Source organism: Trichomycterus rosablanca, chromosome 23, assembly GCF_030014385.1.
Source record: "Trichomycterus rosablanca isolate fTriRos1 chromosome 23, fTriRos1.hap1, whole genome shotgun sequence".
NCBI classification, from domain to species: domain Eukaryota; kingdom Metazoa; phylum Chordata; class Actinopteri; order Siluriformes; family Trichomycteridae; genus Trichomycterus; species Trichomycterus rosablanca.
The window spans coordinates 1669313-1688374 of NC_086010.1; the positions used below are offsets into that span (position 1 = coordinate 1669313).

Consider the following 19062-nt stretch of genomic DNA (forward strand, 5'->3'; position numbering starts at 1 on the left):
CCCGTTCCCTCACCCAGAAAAAATGCTGATCCAATTTCCATCCTGCACTGTCAATGCTATAAATAATACTAAAACCAGTTGTAAAACCCCCATTTATTAATGCACAGGATGGATTCACCTACCTTGGCATTAAAATCACCCCAGAGATTAAAGACATCATCCCAACAATTAATGATCACTAATGGGCGAAGTGAAAGAAACATTGGACAGATGGATGACAATGCCCATATCCTAAATAATACTAAAGATAAAATGGTTACTGAAAAAAATAATAAATGAATAAATGAACAAATAAAAGCTGTTCCGGTGGCAAATGATAAACTCACTACTCATAAACTCTTATGTTAATGTGTTGTTGTGAGTTTCCGTTATTTTGTCCACGTTATTTTGACCCTTTTGAGGCTCCATAACCGGGTGGTGTCTTAAAACTCGATGTGCAGGACGCATGCGCGTTGTACACAGCCCGTGCAGGAGGTGCAGGTTGGTTGGTAACTGCGCTCAGATGAGTGCAGGTAAACAGCGGGATCTGTTCAGCTCTCAGCGGCTCGTCGATCTGTTGTTCTCCTTCTCTCTCTCTCTGGATGGATGGATGGATGGATGGATGGATGGATGGATGATTACTGGATGGATGAAGAGATGAAGATGTGTGTGAGGAGAGGATGAGATGAGAGGAGAGGAGGATGTGTGATGATGAGCTGATGGACGCCGCGGCTCCTCACACTGCGCATCCCGACATGGAGATGGAAGATGCGGATGGAGATGAAAACCTGTCGCTGGGGCAGATCCTGTTTCTGTACGATCAGCCCATAAATGAGGAGCAGGCATGGGCGGTGTGTTACCAGTGCTGTAGGGATCTATCTGAGAACCTGAGCTCGGGTTCGGATCAGGCCGGGATCATCAGAGGACCTGAAGATGTGAGGATTAATAAAGATGGAACTGTTCGGATACAAAGATCTGCAGGTAAACACAGTGTGGAAAACATCTCCTCATTTATTATTGTTTGTATTTCTATTATCATTTATTGGTGGTTTATTGGTGGCTTTGATTTCCTCTTGGTCAGATTGTTTAAATACGTTTTATGTTTTTGTTTATCACTAAACACCAACATTTATTACATACAAGAACCAAATTGTAGATGCATTTTTATAATGCATTATCATATTTTCCAGCGTCGTTATTAGTATATAATCAGTACAGGCCTGAAGTGCAAGGTGTGATTTTGGTTGCACTGCGATACCCAGGGTTGCCAGATTGTGTCGGCAAGCTTGCGTCTGTTTACATGGGTTCAGTGTAAACAGGGAGCAGCCATGGCAGGCTATTGTTTATTATCAGAAAAGCCTGTGTATTATTGAAGCTAAATAAAAGTGAACTAGAGACTCAACTGTGTCTTCATCATGCAGCAGAGGAACTCAACCTCCAAGAATCAGTGTCTGAGTTGTTAGTAAAATATTTTGGGACACCTTTTGGGAAACACTGGAACCTTTGGGGAACACTGGAACCTTTGGGGAACTCTGGAACATATAGCTGTGTAGTTCAGTTTAGTTCCTCTGCTTCATATGGACACAATAACAGGCATGCAGGAGGATTTTTTAAACGTGGGTGCAACCAAGTGGATGTAAAATTGTGAAGCAACGCAGTTCAAACAAACAAAAAGCACAAACTGACAATAACTGCATGGCAGCCAAGTTACCAACAAAACTAGTAACTTGATAGTTTGTCCTTCCTGCTGTTACAGGTGCTGAATAATCATACCCTGTCTGTGCAGCAGTGTTACTAATAAAGCTTCCAAAAAAGGGATGTTATGGTGTACCCCCTGCACAAAACAAGATAAATAAAGACAAAGCTCGGTTTAAAGAAACTCCAGTGTTTACACAGAGCCCTGACCTCAGCCCCACTAAACAGCTTCAGAATGTACTGGGCGTTCTTCTTTCCAACAGTGCCCTGAACATGCACAAATCCCCACAGACATACTACAAAGTCTTATGATAAAGCTGTCTGTTTTTCCAGCTAAAACGATCACACAGAGGTCACTTTATTTTAATACCAATTGTTTTTTAAATGGGATGTCCGACAAGCTCATGGTCAGGTGTCCAAATGCTTTTGGCCATTTAGTGTATATTGTTTGCCACTAAATATGCAGTCAAATTACTGTTTTTTTTTTTTTTTTTTACAACTACTCATGCATTTGGATCCCAGCGTAGCAATCAATGAGTTCATTTTTTTTTTTTTTTTAATACTACTAATATATAAATCACAAAATTTATTATTAATAGCAAAAGTTATTTTATTGGGTGGCACAGTGGCTAAGTGGGTATCTCTGTCACCTCACAGCAAGAAGGTCCTGCGTTTGATCCCTTGGTGGGGCGGTCCGGGTTCTTTCTCTGCGGAGTTTGCATGTTCTCCCCATGTCTGCGTGGGTTTCCTCCAGGTGCTCCGGTTTCCTCCCACAGTCCAAAAACATGCAGCCAGGCAAATTGGAGACACTGAATTGTCCTATAGGTACCCGGCCGCTAGGATGCGTAAACCAGTGCATTGTAGTGCCGGTCCCAAGCCCGGATGAATAGGGAGGGTTGTGTCAGCTCCCCTAACAGGAGCAAGCCGAGGAAATAGAGAGCAAAAGTTATTTTATTATTAATAAAATACACAAAGAGGTGATGGAAAGTTTAGCAAACATTACAACAAAACTCCTAATAACATTAATGATCAAACTGTCATTAATAAAGTGATGAACGATATTATAATTCTGGGGTGCCGGTACATTAAAATGTAGGATTGTAAAAATTGTCACGTGATCATCTTAAAATCACAATAACCTCAAAGTAACTGTGATGAATTAAGTTCTCATAACAGTGATAGACTTTCCCCAAATGCATTCATGTTTTACTGAAACGATCACTGTTTATTGCTGCTATTATTACAGTCCTGTTATCTACAGTGCAATGTGCAACCAACCTGCCTCGGAATAATCAGGGTTGCCAGATTGAACTTAATAAATACAGTGTACGTGTACATGTATTTGTACTCACAATGGCTCTGTTGGTAGCACTGAAAGAAGGTCCTGGGTTTGATTCCCAAGTGCAGCTGTCCAGGTCCTTTCTGTGTAGAGTTTGCATGTTCTCCCTGTGTCTGCATGGAGATGAAGATTCAGTTTCAGCCGTGATAGTGTTTGACGCTAAACTTGAACTGATGAATCATGGGTAACCTGTAACCTGTCCTGTAATGAATGGAACCAATGAAACCACCTTAAACACTAACTAATTCATCCTGGCTAGGGTCGCAGTGAGTCCGACAACTTCGGAAAACACACTGGAACCTTTGGGGAACACAGGAACCTTTGGGGAACACTGGAACTGAATGGGCACAAATTCCCACAGACATACTGCACCTCAAAGTCTAGTGAAAGTCTAAAACGGGACGTCCAACAAGCTCATGGTCATGTGACCAAATACTTTGTCCATATAGTGTATCCAGCCTCATTTTTTATGAATTCCCATAAATGTTTTACTTTCACACTTTTCCTTTGGGTAGGACAGCGAGTGAGAAGTAGATTATAGCTGATAAGTGTGTGTGTGTGTGTGTGTGTGTGCGTGTGTGCCTGTGTGTGTGTGTACACAGTGTGGTGTGACTGTTGACTCGAGCTGAACTCACCTGAAGCGACTGGACCAGTTATGTTGATGTACGATGTGTGGACGGGTGTGTCTGCTATCCACACACACTCTGGGATTTGTTTCCTCGCAGTACACTATACGGGCAAAAGTTTTCGGACACCTGACTGTGAGCTTGTCAGACGATTCACTGACATGAAATAAAACCTGTATTAAAATAGAGCAACGTCTGTGTGATTAATTCAACTAGAACAACGGCAACTATTCTGAGAAGAGCTTCTCGCAAGACATTGATTGGTTTATGTCTGTGGGAATTTGTGCCCGTTCGGTCAAAAAATGACAGAATTTGTAAGTTCCGGTTCATCCCGGAGCTGGTGAGTGGTGCTGAGGTCAGGGCTCTGTGCAGGACACGGGAGTTTCTTGGTTTTTAAATTGGGTTTTTCTTCAAGTCTTTATTGTGGCTGAAACACATGAATTCAGTCATCAACACCTTTATATTTGTGAGCACTTTATCCGTACAGTGTAGGTGTGACGCACCCTGAGTCACTCGAGCTTCAGGATCTATTTCTGAGCTTTATTTTGGGCTTCATGAGTCACTTTTTGTTGGTTCTACTAATCTTTCACATATAGAATCAAGTTTCTTTCCACTGAAACGTTTTTATTGTTTACACAGTGTTATTTTTTTACATTTTTAAATGTTGTACACTGATTTTTCCTCTCGACTTCTCCCCGCAGGTAAAGAGCGTCCAGCGTCTTCATCCGTTACGGTGAGTGGAACGCTCCTCACACTCTTACATTTTCACACAGGTCAGGAATGAATGGAACGGAAAAACTCTCTGTTATAAAGTTTAGATTTTTTTAACCACACATAATGCTGACTGTATAACATCAATTCTATAAAAACATATATGCTTCTAAGCTGAATGAGCACAAATTCCCACATGCACATGCCCACAATGTAATAATGTTAATGTATGATAAGCCTGTGGTTGCCAGGTGTAAACACTTTTGCTCATGTACTGTAAACAGGGTAAACAAAACGATGACCTGTTTCTTTTCTCTTTAATTTCATTTTCATGTTTTATCACTGCTCTATCCTGGTCAGGGTCAATGTGGGTCAGTTTTCACCAGAATCACCAGGTATAAATACAGAAACCCAACTTGGACAGGATGCCAATTCATCCAAGTCCAGGTCCAAACAAGAGTGAAACTGAGTCCAAACAAGATTGAAATAGAGTCAAAGCAGAGTCCAGGTTCAAACTGAGTCCAAACAAAAGTGAAACTGAGTCAAAGCAGAGACCAGTTTTAACTTTCAAAGCAGAGTCCAGGTTCAAACAGAAGGGAAACCGAGTCAATCAGAGTCCAAGTCCAATCTAACTGTGTGTGTGTGTGTGTAGCGGGTGATGGAGTCTTTCCACTATCCCAGCAGTAGTGGATTAGAGTAATTTACCTCCATGTCATTCGAGCACCTTGGTGTCCTGGTATTATTATTATTATGGTATGGTATGGTAGAGTATTTGGTAGTGTGAGTGTTGCACAGCTCCAGGGTCCCTGGGATCTGGTTTAAATTCAGGACTCTAGCCCCTGTCTGTGAGTTTTGTCCAAGTTCACCTCTTTATGTCCTTATGATATAGGCTCACATGGCCTCCAAAGAGCATGCAAAAGGTAGATTGGCAGCTCTGAATTGGCCCTACATGTGAGTGAGTGAGTCAGTAATTCAGTGTGATTTGCTTTCTGATCGATAACCTCAGAGTCCAGCGCGTTACCTCTCACCCCGTGTTTCCGACACTGAACCAGGATGAAAAATGAGCTGAATAAGAACCGCTCTTTTTTTTCTGTGTGCTCGGCTTCTATTTCTGTAGAGAAGTCCTTCTGTCTGACACACGGTCGCCCAGTTCAGTCCCTGCAGAGGAAACGACCCAGTTTACTTCATTTCCTCACGGCTTTAATGTCGGACAAATGGATGCAAACACTGATACCAGTTTCATCAACATCTAAACATATGAGTTACGTCTTCTATTCAACAGGAATCCAGAACAGAGTGCTAAAGCTCAGGCTACGCTGTCTGTAACGTGTGCGGTTTTAAATTAAAAACGACATTTATTTTGTCATTTGGGGATGTTTTGACATTAAAATCCTAACAGTCTCTTATTTGCTTACTTTTTTGGCTTTATTTATGCAGTTTAAAACGATTAAATGAACTTAAGACGCTCCTGCATGCAAACAAAGTTCTGTTAGACTGGAATCGACCCTTCAGACATCAACACAAATGTGCTGGTCGAAGGTTCCTTTGTTCCTCTTGTATTCTTCCACTTTGGACATGCTCGGTTCCCCTGTACGTTTTGGCGACCTCTGCTAGGTGCACAACAGTCTCACTGGTCGAGAACAGCTACATGCTAGCAGGAGCCGGGCTTTCTTTCCTTGGACGCAGCGGTCTGTTGAGAGCCTGGCCAGGTTGGTCGCACCTCTAAGACTCATACGCTGAGTCCCGGTGGGTTAGTGTGTTAAACCAACTGGTTTACACATAGTTTTGCCTGATGGGTCGTTGATCAGGTATCGAGTTGAGCATTTTTTAATCTTGGAGTGGAGATTTTATTAAATCAAACAGGTTTCAGTAACGGGTCTCGTTTAACCTCCAGCTGTTATTAGGAAGCAGGTTCGATTCACGCCGCTGGTTGATTGCTTGGCAGGACAGGGCTTCCTTTATTCGAGAGCTTGTACGGCGTTGGCGCGGCCTCAGATGACGTACAGGTCGGTGACTTGGCTACTATCAAAGAGAGAAAAGGTAACATGAGGACAAAGCGGTCATTATTACTGAAACTGGTCTGTTGATGTGGTTATACTGGGTAATTGAGTGTGGACAGCGCTCCCCGTCACACACACACACACACACCAAATTGAGCCTGACTGTGGTTGCCATGGTGAAAACATGAGATCTGGTTTGCGTTGCTTGAATAGACGGGCTGTAGCCGAGCCCAAGAAGAGGAAAAACCGTGATCAAGTCAAGACTGAGACTAAAGAGGGTCGAGTCCAAGTCCAAATCGAGTCAAAGCAGAGTCCAAGTCCAAAACGAGTCAAAGCAGAGTCCAAGTCCAAAACGAGTCAAAGCAGAGTCCAAGTTCAAACCGAGTCAAAGCAGAGTCCAAGTAAAAAACGAGTCGAAGCAGAGTCCAAGTCCAAAACGAGTCAAAGCAGAGTCCAAGTCCAAACCGAGTCAAAGCAGAGTCCAAGTCCAATCTAACTGTGTGTGTGTGTGTGTAGCGGGTGATCGAGTCTCTGGGCATCATGATCTACAAGGCTCTGGACTTTGGGCTGAAGGACAACGAGGAGCGAGAGCTCAGCCCTCCACTCGAGCAGCTCATCGACCTCATGACCAATGCTGGCGAGCTGAACTCCGACCCCTGTCCCGACGAGGGCTACGAGGCCACCGAGGACGAAGAGGAGGACGAGCTCGGCCAGGGCGGCGGAATTCGACGCTATCGGGACGTCCTCAAGGTAATTCCACTAAAGTCACGTTTCACACTGTATTGCCAAAAGTATGTAGACACTGTCATAACACCGGCGCCTCATTACATGCTTATTGTAACGGAACTCACGGGGTTTAATGTGGTTCAGTGGCTCCTTTTCTGTTCTGGCCGTCTCGTACACTTACGCAGTGGTCGTCATCTTCCTTCATGAGGGCTCTATATCAGGCCTGGCTGTGTTCCGTCAGCTAAACTGAGTGAGGAGTGATGCACATGCTGAATAACTTTGTTCTTTACATGCAAAACGTACCGTTTATACGAGCTCCCGTTAATCTAATATCATGTTTAGCATGACGTTTATCACTGTGAATGAAATGTGAGCGATGACGTTTTCTTTGTTATTTTCCCTGCAGCTGTGCGCGTCTCACCTTCCGAGCCCGGCCGACGCCCCTGATCACTACCAGGCGGTGTGCCGCGCCCTATACGCTGAAACCATGGAGCTGCGTACCTTCCTGGAGAAGATCAGGAGCGCTAAAGAGGTGAGGAGCAACATATGCCCCCCCTTCAATAATATCTATATATTTATTGTATAGCGTCATTACGGACTTGAGACTGCTGCAGCATCCGAGCACCATTGCTTGCAGATATTTCTTTTCTTGTGCAGTTTCTCCAATTTAGTCATATCCAGTTCCCTGATCGTGTTTCACCTCTACTGCTGCAGACTTCCACTCCTGACCGCTTCTTTTCACCTGCACGAGGCGGATTTATATGGAGATCCGTATCGTGCATGGAGAGTCACACACCGATCCACGTTATCGTTATCCTCCGTCTATGTGCAGCACTATTGATCAGCCAGCAGAGGTTATAGCTGCAGCAGTTATTAGGAATCCTTTAAGCCCTCTGTACCCTGGACAAGCCAATCATTGTCCATGTAGGCGCCCGACTGGTTGTTAGCAGAGCTGAGATTCAAACTCATGAGCTCAAGATGCTTGAAGCTGTCAAAGCAGAAGAGCCGATCGTCTTCACATGGATCTGAGCGCACATTCTGATCCACAGACAGGAGTAAACGTTCTTCGTCTCATTAGTTCTGGTCGTAAATGACGCAGCCACCTGAATAATGTGTTGGATTAGAGTGAGGTGTAGTCACAGCTTGTGATCTTTATTGCAGGATTAATAAATAATGCAGGACCGTGGAGCTAAGCTCTTTAATAAGGACGTTCATGAGCAAACGCTGCTGAGGATCTATTAGCTGCTGCTTTTTCACTTTCAGTGCACTACACTGGCAACCCCAGCCTGCACTATTCATCTGATGTGTGTGTGTGTGTGTGTGTGTGTGTGTGTGTGTGTGAGCGTAAAACGAGCCGGTTTCGTCTGTAAGGCGGTCCCGTCTGTTCCCACAGGGGTTTAATGTTACACCCTTTCATTTTCGGTCTGAACAAAAGCCCACCATAAAGAAAGCCTGTTAGGCGGCTCTGAATCTCTAAAGCTCCATTATGAAGCTGCCTGAGGCTCCACATTCAAACAGCACCACTGAGAAATTCACTTACATAACCTATATGGGCAAAAGTATCGGGACACCCCGACTAAATTGCTATCAGATGTATAGAATCGGTGACCTTTAACCCTGCTGAAAAGCACAGGGATGGCCCTCTTGTTGAACATGGGTCATAATTCTTTGCTTGACTGAATAGGCATGAATTCCCACAGGCGCACTCCAAAATCTTGTCAGAAGTCGTCTCAAAAAAGTAAAGCCAGCCACCGTATTCATGCATCTAACTTTTGTGGACACTTGGGGATCATGCACTTCTTGCAGACGGGACCGGAGGCGAGGTTCAAACCCGTGTGGCACCAAACTAACAGCTGTGCCTCAGTGCCACCTACTGTTAGACTACCAATGAAAATGAGGTTGTTTGAGGTCTCAGTCGAGGCCTGTTCTGTTTTTGGTGTCTCTGTTGGTGATGTCGGTTCTCTTGTCTGTGATCTAGAACCTGCGCAGGATGGAGGGCGATTCCGTGGATTCAGCCCAAGAGCTGACCGAGCTTCAGAGCGCAGACTGGGTGAGTTGTAGCTGGTGGCAAGACACTGTGGGTTCAATTCCCAAACACTATCTGCTCAACAGGGGTCATGTGGTGGTTTCATTCGCGGAGGGGTTGAGGGAGGGGGACTGATGCATCAGAATAGCTCCAGTCAGTACCTGTATACCAATGCTGTAGCCATGAATTGAACATTGGATGGGCCAAATCTTTTTTAGGGGGGTTGAATTTGGGGTTTGGGGTTCCTGCCTATCAGCATCTGTGGGAACACATTCCATTCCTAAAGTTATGAACAGTTAATGTTTATTTATTATTTTACAGGAGTATATTGGGGGACATTTTGAGCATATCTGAATACTGGGGGTGCCCCTTCCATTATTATATATTGAGATTAAAACCTTGCTGTATAAGTACAAAGTGCTACACAAACATTCGCCATTAATATGTTGGCCAGTGATAGCTCAGTGATTAAGGTACTGGACTAGTAAACAGAAGGTTGCCGGTTCAAGCCCTGCCACCACCAAGTTGCCACTGTTGGGTCCCTGAGCAAGGCCCTTAACCCTCAATTGCTCATTGTGTAAGTCGCTTTGGATAAAAGCGTCTGCTAAATGCTGAAAATGTAAATGTAATATGGACTTCAATTTAAACCGTACTGTAAAGCCATGGCTCCTAACCACAAGGGCGCGCCAAACACCACATGTGGTGCCCAAGATTTGGCTGCTCAGAGTTTGTCAATACAAAAATACAATTTGCACATTTTTAATAAACTTAAAATAACACACAGCATGGATGCGAAAAATTAACTTAGAAAAGGATATTTTCACTCATAAATGTTGATTATGTTTGATTTTAGACAGATAGATAGATGGACATATGGATAGATAGACAGATGGATAAATAGACAGATGGACAGACAGACAGACAGACAGACAGATAGATAGACAGATATTGGCCTCCAGTAGCTGAACAAGAACAAAAGGAAAAAAAGAAGAACTAATACAAATGTACAGTGTGCATATATACAATATGCAATATGCAAAAAAATTGCAAACGATGTGCAATTGTTCGTCTGATACTATGGCTTAAAATACAGCTAAAATAATAATATGAGCAGTAGTCTATATACTCTTATTAACAATATATACAAGTATATGTATTATCCATATAATATTGTATAATATTAATATTAACCTCCCCGCTGTCATGTGGTGTTAAACAGTCTGACAGCCTGTCTGTTGAGCACGACAGAGACAGCAGTCTGTCACCGAACACACTCGTCTGTCTGGTGTCTGGTGATTTAACATTTAGCTAAATGTTTAGCAGAAAAAAAATGAATCCAAGAGGAATGAAAAAAAGAAGAAGATATAATCAATGTATTTTTGGTCAGTAAAGATTTGCAATGAATTACTGTATCCTTTTGGTCTGTGTGTGTGTGGGCTGAGGGGGGGCTCAGCTTTTCTTAGATGCTTGTAGGCTGGGCTGAGGGTGGTTACTTCCATTACCCCAAAAAGAAGGACATCAGACCCCAAATGGGAGGGCATGACAGCGGGTAGTCAGGTGTCTACAGCACACAAAATCATTGTGACAGCCAGAATGTGTTGTGTGTTGTGTTTTCTGGAGGAGCCGGACCCACTGCAACCCCAACCCAGATAAAGCGATTAATAAAAATGTATTGATCCCCGACCAAACTATAGTTTAGAGAGAACACAGTAGACCATCCAGCACATCAGACCCTGTTGGTTCTGAGAGCGGCTCTGTGATGTGGATGCAGGCGCGGTTCTGGGTGCAGGTGATGAGGGACCTGAGGACCGGCGTGAAGCTGAAGAAGGTGCAGGAACGTCAGTACAACCCTCTGCCTTTCGAGTTTCAGCTCACACCCTACGAAATGCTGATGGACGACATCCGGGCTAAACGCTACATGCTGCGCAAGGTCATGGTGAGTACCACACACACACACACACACACACACACACTATTCGTCACAAGCTGATTGGCTCTATAGGGAGACCTATAGTTGTTAGTTTACGTGTTTCTCCTGTCTGTGTCTCTCAGGTTAATGGAGATATTCCTCCTCGGTTAAAGAAAAGCGCCCATGAGGTCATCCTGGACTTCATCAGGTCCAGACCTCCTCTCAATCCTGTAAGTACCTTCACACTTCATGACTCTACACATTACACCCCGTTTGCAAGCACAGTGAGTCTCGGACTGTGGTGGGAGCATCACTGACGGCCTGCACACCTGCCGTGGAGATCAGGCAGGGCTGGGTTACAGAATCATGCCCTTCTGCCTTGCCAGATATGACAGGCAAGTGTAGCACATGCAACACCTGGATATGACTCAATTCTGTGTTTTTTATGTCTTCGTAGGTATCAGCCCGTAAGCTGAAGCCTCAGGTGGAACGACCCCCGAGCCTACACGAACGGATCCTGGAGGAGATCAAATCGGAGAGGAAGCTCCGGCCGGTGTCACCTGACCAGATTCGTCGCAGCAGGATGGGTGAGACAGGAAATGCACATCTGTACGCAAAAACTCACCGCTGTTAACACCCCGAGGTGTGGTCCATCATGGGTCAAAATCATGGGCGTGGCTACCGCCACCTCAACCACTTTCATAAAGGTCACATGGTGAAATAAATCCTTTTTTTTTACTTTCTCCCAGTTTTAGTCATTTCCGTTTCCCTAATTCAACTCGCACCACACCTACGCTGACCTAGAAGGGTCGCAGATTAGCACCCGCCCCCTCCGACACTGTGATGTGAAGTAAATTGTACAGAGAGCCGCACTTGTAGAGAGCCGCGCTTTACCCTTTGTTTTTGGACAGACGATAATGATCGGCGCAATATGTATTCATGTGTGTATACGGTCATAAAGAAGGTGTTTACACATGTCAGAGTAGGTGTGTGCTGGTCTACAGGCCTCTCAAACCGGTGGTCAAGAGTACAATGAGAAACTGTGGACGCACTACATGACCAAAACTATACGGACACCTTACAATAAGCTCATCAGACACCCCATTCCATTCCTGTAGCATTACCCTCATCTTTTTTTAAACATGACAGCCTTTACTTTTTTAGTAAGGCTTTCCATTAGATTTTGGAGTGTGCCTGTGGGGATTTATGTCTATTCAGTCATAAAAGAACAAGACTCTCTCTCTACACCAAACATCCTGTGTTTAAATGTATATGATTTATTTAACATCACTGATTTATACTTCTGATTGGCATTGATGGGAATATTTAAGCTCAGTAATTAGGAGGGGTGACAATTCTTTTGTCCCTATCATGTATAGAAATATACGGTACGACCAGTATACGATGTGAACATCTTCTTCTGGGAGCAGCGGGCGTAAAAATATCTGCCTGTTTTAACCTGCCGACTCTTTTGTTCTTGCAGCGATTCGGCCGCTTAGCATGTCTCAGAGTTTTGACTCCTCAGGTAAAGGCTGGCGCCGCCCTGCTGTTTGTTCCCTGTCGTGATTCGGTGCTGTGGGTGTTTGTGATGTTTTGGTCCGTCGTGCGACAGCGTCTGTTCCTTCATTCCATGTTTGTTTTTAACACACTTCAAACCAGGGAGCTGCTTTTATATAGAACAATGTACGGCCAAAAGTATTTGGACACCTGCCTAGCTTGTCAGACGTACCATTTTAAATCTGTCTGATCTTTTTTTACCTATAACAGGACTTTGAACTATATCTGTGGGAATCTGTGCCCATTCAGTCAAAAGATGGCAGCATTTCACTCTGGTTTCTTTAAACAGAGCTTTATACGTAGAGCTCGCTTGGTGCACAGGGGCACAGTCATGCTGGAACAGGAGAGGTCCTTCCCTAAACCGTTGCTGCGAAGTTGGAAGCACCTTATGCTGTTATAAAAACAGAAAGGGTGTCCTAATACTTTTGTCCATACTGTATAACTGTATATTTCCTGGTCGGAGCAACTTGTTTGTTTACACCCCCCTCTCTTTTGAATAGGTGTTTTTTATATCCTGTGTGTGTTTGGTGTGCAATTCATGCGCCGTGTTGGATTAATCAACCAGCGTATTTACACTATAAGGCCAAAACATGGTAGCGCACCAGTTTTGATATCTCAAAGTTCGAATCTCAGCTCTGGTATCGACCGGCCGGGTGACTACACGCAGACGTGATTGGGTGATGTCTGCCGGGTGGGAGAGTCGCAGTGTCTCCTAATCGCTTCTGCAATAGCGGCCTCTGCTGGCTGGCCGAGGCGCTGCACACATGGTGAATAATGGAGAGCAGTGTGTGACTCTCCGTACGCCATACTGATCCCTGTGTGAGCCCTCCACATGCAGGAGAAAAGCAGAGGAGATATAAATGATAAAGAATTAAAAAAGGATCCCTGTTGTAGTGTGTGTGTGTGGGTGTGTGCTGTCTCTACATAGCGTCATGTTCTGTTATTAAGCTCTACGTCTTGTCTGCATCCAGATATCTCGACCCCAGAAGGAGCGAAGAAGGCCTCCAGCTCGCTGTCCTTAGCTAACGGCTCATCGCTTCAGAAAAACGGTGCCGGCGGCACTCAGAGGAAGAGGCTTCACGCTCCCACCCTCGCCGAACTGACCAGCTCCGACTCGGACGTGAGTTTTTTTGATGATATCTGGCCTGTACATTTACATTTACATTTTCAGCATTTAGCGGACACTTTTATCCAAAGTGGCTTACAGTACAGTTACAGTATACAGTCTGAGCAATTGAAGGTTAAGGGCCTTGCTCAAGGGCCCAACAGCAGCAACCTGGCAGTGGTGAGGCTTGAACCAGCGACCTTCTCTGGGGTGTTTGGTGAAAAGCACATGCACTGGACCCCTAGGCATCACCACAAGCTGCCCAGTCCGGATCTTTTCAGCTAGAACAGCGGACTCCGTCTGTGGGAATTTGTGCCCATTCAGTCAAAAGTGCATTTATATGGCTGGGCGCTAATGTTAGTCAAGAAAGCCTCAGTCGACGTTCCGGTTCATTCCATTTCCATTTTCAGCATTTAGCAGACGCCTTTATCCAAAGTGACTCACAGTGCTGTGACGGTATACAGTCTGAGCAATTGAGGGTTAAGGGCCTTGCTCAAGGGCCCAACAGCAGCAATCTGGCAGTGGTGGGGCTTGAACCAGCAACCTTCTGATTACTAGTCCAGTACCTTAACCGCTAGGCTACAGCTGCCTCAGAGCTGTTCAGTGGGGCTGAGGTCAGAACGCTGTGCCACCTGAGCACCCCATGATGCCTCACGTAAATAGCAACGATCGCCCCTGTGCCCAGGTCGGGCGTTTCACTTTGATCTCTATTTTCTCTGCAGGATGAGACGGCAGGTCAGAGGTCAGCCAGCAGCTCCAGCATGTCCACCCCCAACGTGGAGGACACATCGCCCGAGTCCACCGTAGGAAAGAAGAGTGAGTTACTAAACCTGTCCTGTCTTTAAACTTTTGACCTTTTGAGCCGTACGTGAACCGTCCATAATTCTTGAATCTCTCCCCCTCAGCCCCTCCCATGTTCCTGCCCATCTCGTCCACGCCGCAGCCCGAGAGGAAGCAGCCGGCTCAGCGGAGGCACTCCATAGAGAAGGAGACGCCCACCAACGTGCGCCAGTTTGTCCCTCCGTCCCGCCAGAGCTCCAGATCCCTGGTGCGTGGATGAGAAGCTCATGAGTGCTTCTATATATTCATTCACTGTCTGTTTTACCACCGCTTCATTCTGGTCAGGGTCACGGTTCGAATCATTGGGCGAAAAGCAGGGAACACACCGAACACACACACACTTGGGGCCTGACTGCACGTTTTTGGACTTGTGGGAGGAGGAGAACATGCAAACTCCACACAGACAGGAATCAAACCCAGGTCCTTCTTGCTCTGAGGCGACAGTGCTACCCATTATGCCGCCCCAGCCCCCATTTTCATTACCATTCTGAATTCTTGTCAGGTTTTAGGTGGATCTGGTGCCAACCCGCTCAGGGTACCATCACACACACAGACGTTTACTTACACCGGTCCTGAGGACCTGGGTTCGATCCTTGACGGTCCCTGTCTGTGAAGGGTTTAGTCTGTGTTTCCAGCAGTACTCTCCCAATACCTAGACACGTGCAGAAGGTGGATTGCCTGCTCTAATTCACTCCTTTGGGTGTGCAAGTGTGTGAATAAGTGAACGTCCTGTGCCGTGTGTGTGACCTCGCACCATAAATGAATGAATGAATTCTCTTGTGTTGTGTTTTGATGTTTTGTAGACTGTATTATTACATGTGAATCTATTAAAGAGACCGCTGTGTGTGTGCGTGTGTGTGTGTGTGTGTGTGTGTGTGTGTGTGTGTGTGTGTTGCTCGCAGGAGGAGTTCTGTTTCCCGGTGGAGTGCTTGTCTCTGACGGTGGAGGAGGTGATGCACATCCGACAGGTTCTGGTTAAAGCCGAGCTGGAGAAGTTCCAGCAGTACAAAGACGTCTACAACGCACTGAAGAAAGGAAAGGTAGTAAAGCGGGATGGGGTGTAAGCAGACCCCACGTACGGGGAACGCAAATATGAAACGATGCTAATCATTTCTGTTTGGAGGTCTGCGCCGTTCGGAGGTCTTGCAGCAGGAACCCTAGGAACACTCCAGGGAACTCTAATAGCGCTTTTCCACCAAAAGAACTCTGGTTCTGGTTCTAGAACCGGTTCTGTTCAGGTTTCTTTGAACCTTGGTGTTTTGTAGAGAATGGCGTTTCCACCAGTTTTGGGAACCAAGCCTGCGTCATCAACGGTGGGCGTTACAAAAGAAAGTAAAGCGTAACATGATGGTGGAGCGTGTAGATTATCTGTGGGGATTTGTGCTGCTGTTACAGATGTTTGTTTTTATGTAAAAAGCATCGATCAGCTGTTGGTGATCAGCTGGGAGTGGTGTTGAGTTTTAAAGACGTTGAGTTTCGAGGTATTTTTTCCCATAAGGATGTTTAAGAAACCTGTTAATGCGTCCATGGTCCCGTATGTAAAATAATGAGGTTGTTTTTGACACTTATACACTAAAAATAAAACAAATATAATATAAAACACTGAAATATAATTAATAAACAGTTAAATATAATATAAAACCACAATAAAACCTTTATTTTACCTGAACATGCGGCTGTTCATTGTTAATTTGAAATAAAGTAAATAATTTTTTTTAAAGGCTGAACACGTCGCATTTAAGGAAACAAATTTCTCGACAATGTACATTGTGTTACAAGGTACCGCTTTAATAATACTTTTCTCTGCCCTGTTCTAGCTCAGAGCCGCGTGGTTTTAGCGCTTTGTGATGTTTCTGAATTCACGTTGATTCTCGTTAATGTTTTTTTTTTTACGCAGCTCTGCTTCTGCTGTCGGACCAAAAGATTTTCCTTCTTCACCTGGTCGTATACCTGCCAGTTCTGCAAAAGGTAACAATCAACCATCAACACTGTATGACCAAAAGTTTTTGGACACCTGATATAACATTTTCAGCAGTTTGAGACAGGTCTTTGAAGTACAGTATGTCTGTGGGAATTTGTGCCGGTTCAGTAGAAGCATGACGGTGCTTGTGTTGCTGCGAACTGATGTCGATGTTCCTGTTAATTCCAGAGCTGTTGAGTGGGGCTGAGGTCAGGGCTCTGTGCAGGCCGATTCTTGTGCACAGTAATGCTGGAACAGGAAAGGTCCTTCCCTAAACTGTTGCTGCAAAGTCAGGACTGACAGACCAAAAACCCCTGTTGAGCAAGCCGAAAATTACAGAAAGAAACCTTGAGAGGAACCAGACTCAGCAGGGACCCCCAACAGGAATAAAAATAGATCATTTCTTTTATATGATTGATTTATTACCCCTGTTAGCAACTATTGGGGCTGAAAAACATGAATTTGGTATTTAAAAGTGGTGTCCCAATACTTTTGTCCATATAATGTATTAAAAAGTTTTACATATACATTATCTACATACAGTACATGATTTTCTTTCTCTTCTGCAGACCCGTGTGTTCACAGTGCTGTAAGAAGGTCAGTCGTTTAATTACTTTATTTTATTCTTATTTTTGTTTATTCTGGTAGAACCTCCAGCCCACTGCACCAGATCAGCATCCACTTCAAGATAAATTACATCCTAAACCCTTTTCTTAGGATATTGTGGGCAGTTCTGCCACTTTAACAGTGACCAGACTCTTGGATATCTGGGTTTGAGTCTACGTTATGCCACTACCACCTGGTTGTGATGGAAGCACAATCGGTTGAAGGAAAACAGAGAGCATAGCGTGTTTCCCCGTGTGTTAAAAGCTCTGTATAGAATTTATACCAGGCATGTACTAGCTTTCCACCATCCTTTGTTCCATCCCTGTATTGAGCGCTGTAGGGAAAAGATGAACGTGGGCGCATCATTAAGCTACAGTGATCTTTCATTTGGGTTATTTTGTCTCTGTGGGTGTTCCGTTACCGCCCAGTCCTGTTTATAACGTACTGACCGTGTTACTGAGTGTATGTTTGTGCTCCCACAGATTCGGTTGCCCTCTAAACCGTACGGTAGTTTACCCATCTACTCTCTGGGACCGTCCACCTCCACGCTATCACGGGACAAAACAGAAAAGACCAGCACAAGCCAGCGGCGACCAAGCCTGCACCGCACCATGAGCAGGTACCACGATTCAGTTCCCGTAGTGCAAATTTGCACTTTTACTGTAATGTATGGTATAGTGGTCAGTACTTTTACTGTAACTGGTACAGTGGTCAGTACTTTTACTGTAACTGGTACAGTGGTCAGTACTTTTACTATAACTAGTATAGTGGTCAGTACTTTTACTGTAACTGGTATATTGGTCAGTCCTTTAACAGTCTGGTCTATCATTTTTCTGTGTCTCTCCCAGGTTGTCCAGATCGTCCCGCCAGTCCCCGTCCCCGTCCTCGCGCGAGGACCTGGAGCTCCCCCGGGACCTGACGGAGGACTGGAGCACCATGGAGGTGTGCGTGGACTGTAAGAAGTTCATCTCGGACATCATCTCGTCCAGCAAGCACAGCATGTCCCTGGCCACCAAACGCGGCCGGATGAAACTCAAGACCCGCTCGTTCGTGGCGCCCTCGTCCAGCAGCAGCGAGTACAGACCCTCGGAGAGGACCATTCACGAGGTCTGAGGGCTGAAATGACCAGAACGTGACCATGTGGTCACCGGAACAACGTTTCTGTTCAGATGTTCGTTGTATGTGAATTGTCACGTGAATCAGTCCATCTGAATGACAGAATGCTTTTATTTCTTTATATTGTGTGTGGTCAGTAGTTTAACTGAAGCACACATGACTCTGAATGACTGAAGCCACTGCACCGGGGCGGATCTGCGTTTGCTGGACGTGTAAATAGATTTTCGTTTTATTATGGTTTAGAGGTTCAGGTGTACAGCTCAGAGTATCAGACCGGATTTATTTTTATATGAATCGTGATGTGCTGACGTGGCCACTGATGTGAGGTCCTGTAGATCCTGTAGGTCCTGTAGATCCACTCCGGTCCAGTGCTCTTAGTAGATCTAAACACATATCAGAGGTATAGGACTCTCAGTTTTGGGTGTCGTGACACCAGGGCTTCTCTAAAAGCACAAATTACTCAAATTTAAATATTGAGATGGCATGTACTTGTAGAAAACCCTCCTGTAATAAAATATGAAATATAAAAACGAATTACTTACTGAATATTAACATTCGTGTAGGGAATTTTAGAGTAAAAGTGGCATTACGTGGCGGAGCTGATTAAAACGTTCATACCTCGACTTATTTATAATTGATCGACCCTTAATTTGAGTACTTTTGTTGTACTCAATCATTTATTGTCGGTTTTACCACCAGTTTCTCCCGGTCAGGGTTGTGGTGGGCGATTCATTGGGCGAAAGGAAGGAAGGAAGTGCCCTGGCATCACAGGACACACACACACACACACACAGGGAGAACATGCAAACTCCACACTGTAAGGCGGCGACAGCACTACCCACTGTTTGCACTGTTTTGTTTAATCTG

The 19062-nt window shown here is 44.9% G+C and overlaps 1 protein-coding gene across 1 annotated transcript; it reads left to right on the forward strand.

The window, feature by feature from the left end:
• Positions 1 to 485: 485 nt before the first annotated feature.
• spire1b (spire-type actin nucleation factor 1b) lies at positions 486 to 18707 on the forward strand. The gene is made up of 16 exons (XM_062986004.1): positions 486 to 960; positions 4341 to 4372; positions 6867 to 7100; positions 7483 to 7608; positions 9055 to 9126; positions 10874 to 11038; positions 11155 to 11241; positions 11469 to 11598; positions 13540 to 13688; positions 14396 to 14489; positions 14579 to 14721; positions 15416 to 15553; positions 16411 to 16481; positions 17043 to 17070; positions 17562 to 17698; positions 17928 to 18707. Exons 1-16 carry the CDS (start codon positions 681 to 683, stop codon positions 18190 to 18192), a joined length of 2151 nt encoding a protein of 716 aa, XP_062842074.1. The 5' UTR covers positions 486 to 680; the 3' UTR covers positions 18193 to 18707.
• Positions 18708 to 19062: the final 355 nt, after the last annotated feature.

Bases quoted from the DNA above. Each gene is read 5' to 3' on its own strand.
- spire1b (XM_062986004.1), top strand. From the start codon at position 681: ATGTGTGATGATGAGCTGATGGACGCCGCGGCTCCTCACACTGCGCAT. The intron at 961-4,340 runs GTAAACACAGTG...TTCTCCCCGCAG, and splicing joins TCGGATACAAAGATCTGCAG to GTAAAGAGCGTCCAGCGTCT. The intron at 7,101-7,482 runs GTAATTCCACTA...TTTTCCCTGCAG, and splicing joins GCTATCGGGACGTCCTCAAG to CTGTGCGCGTCTCACCTTCC.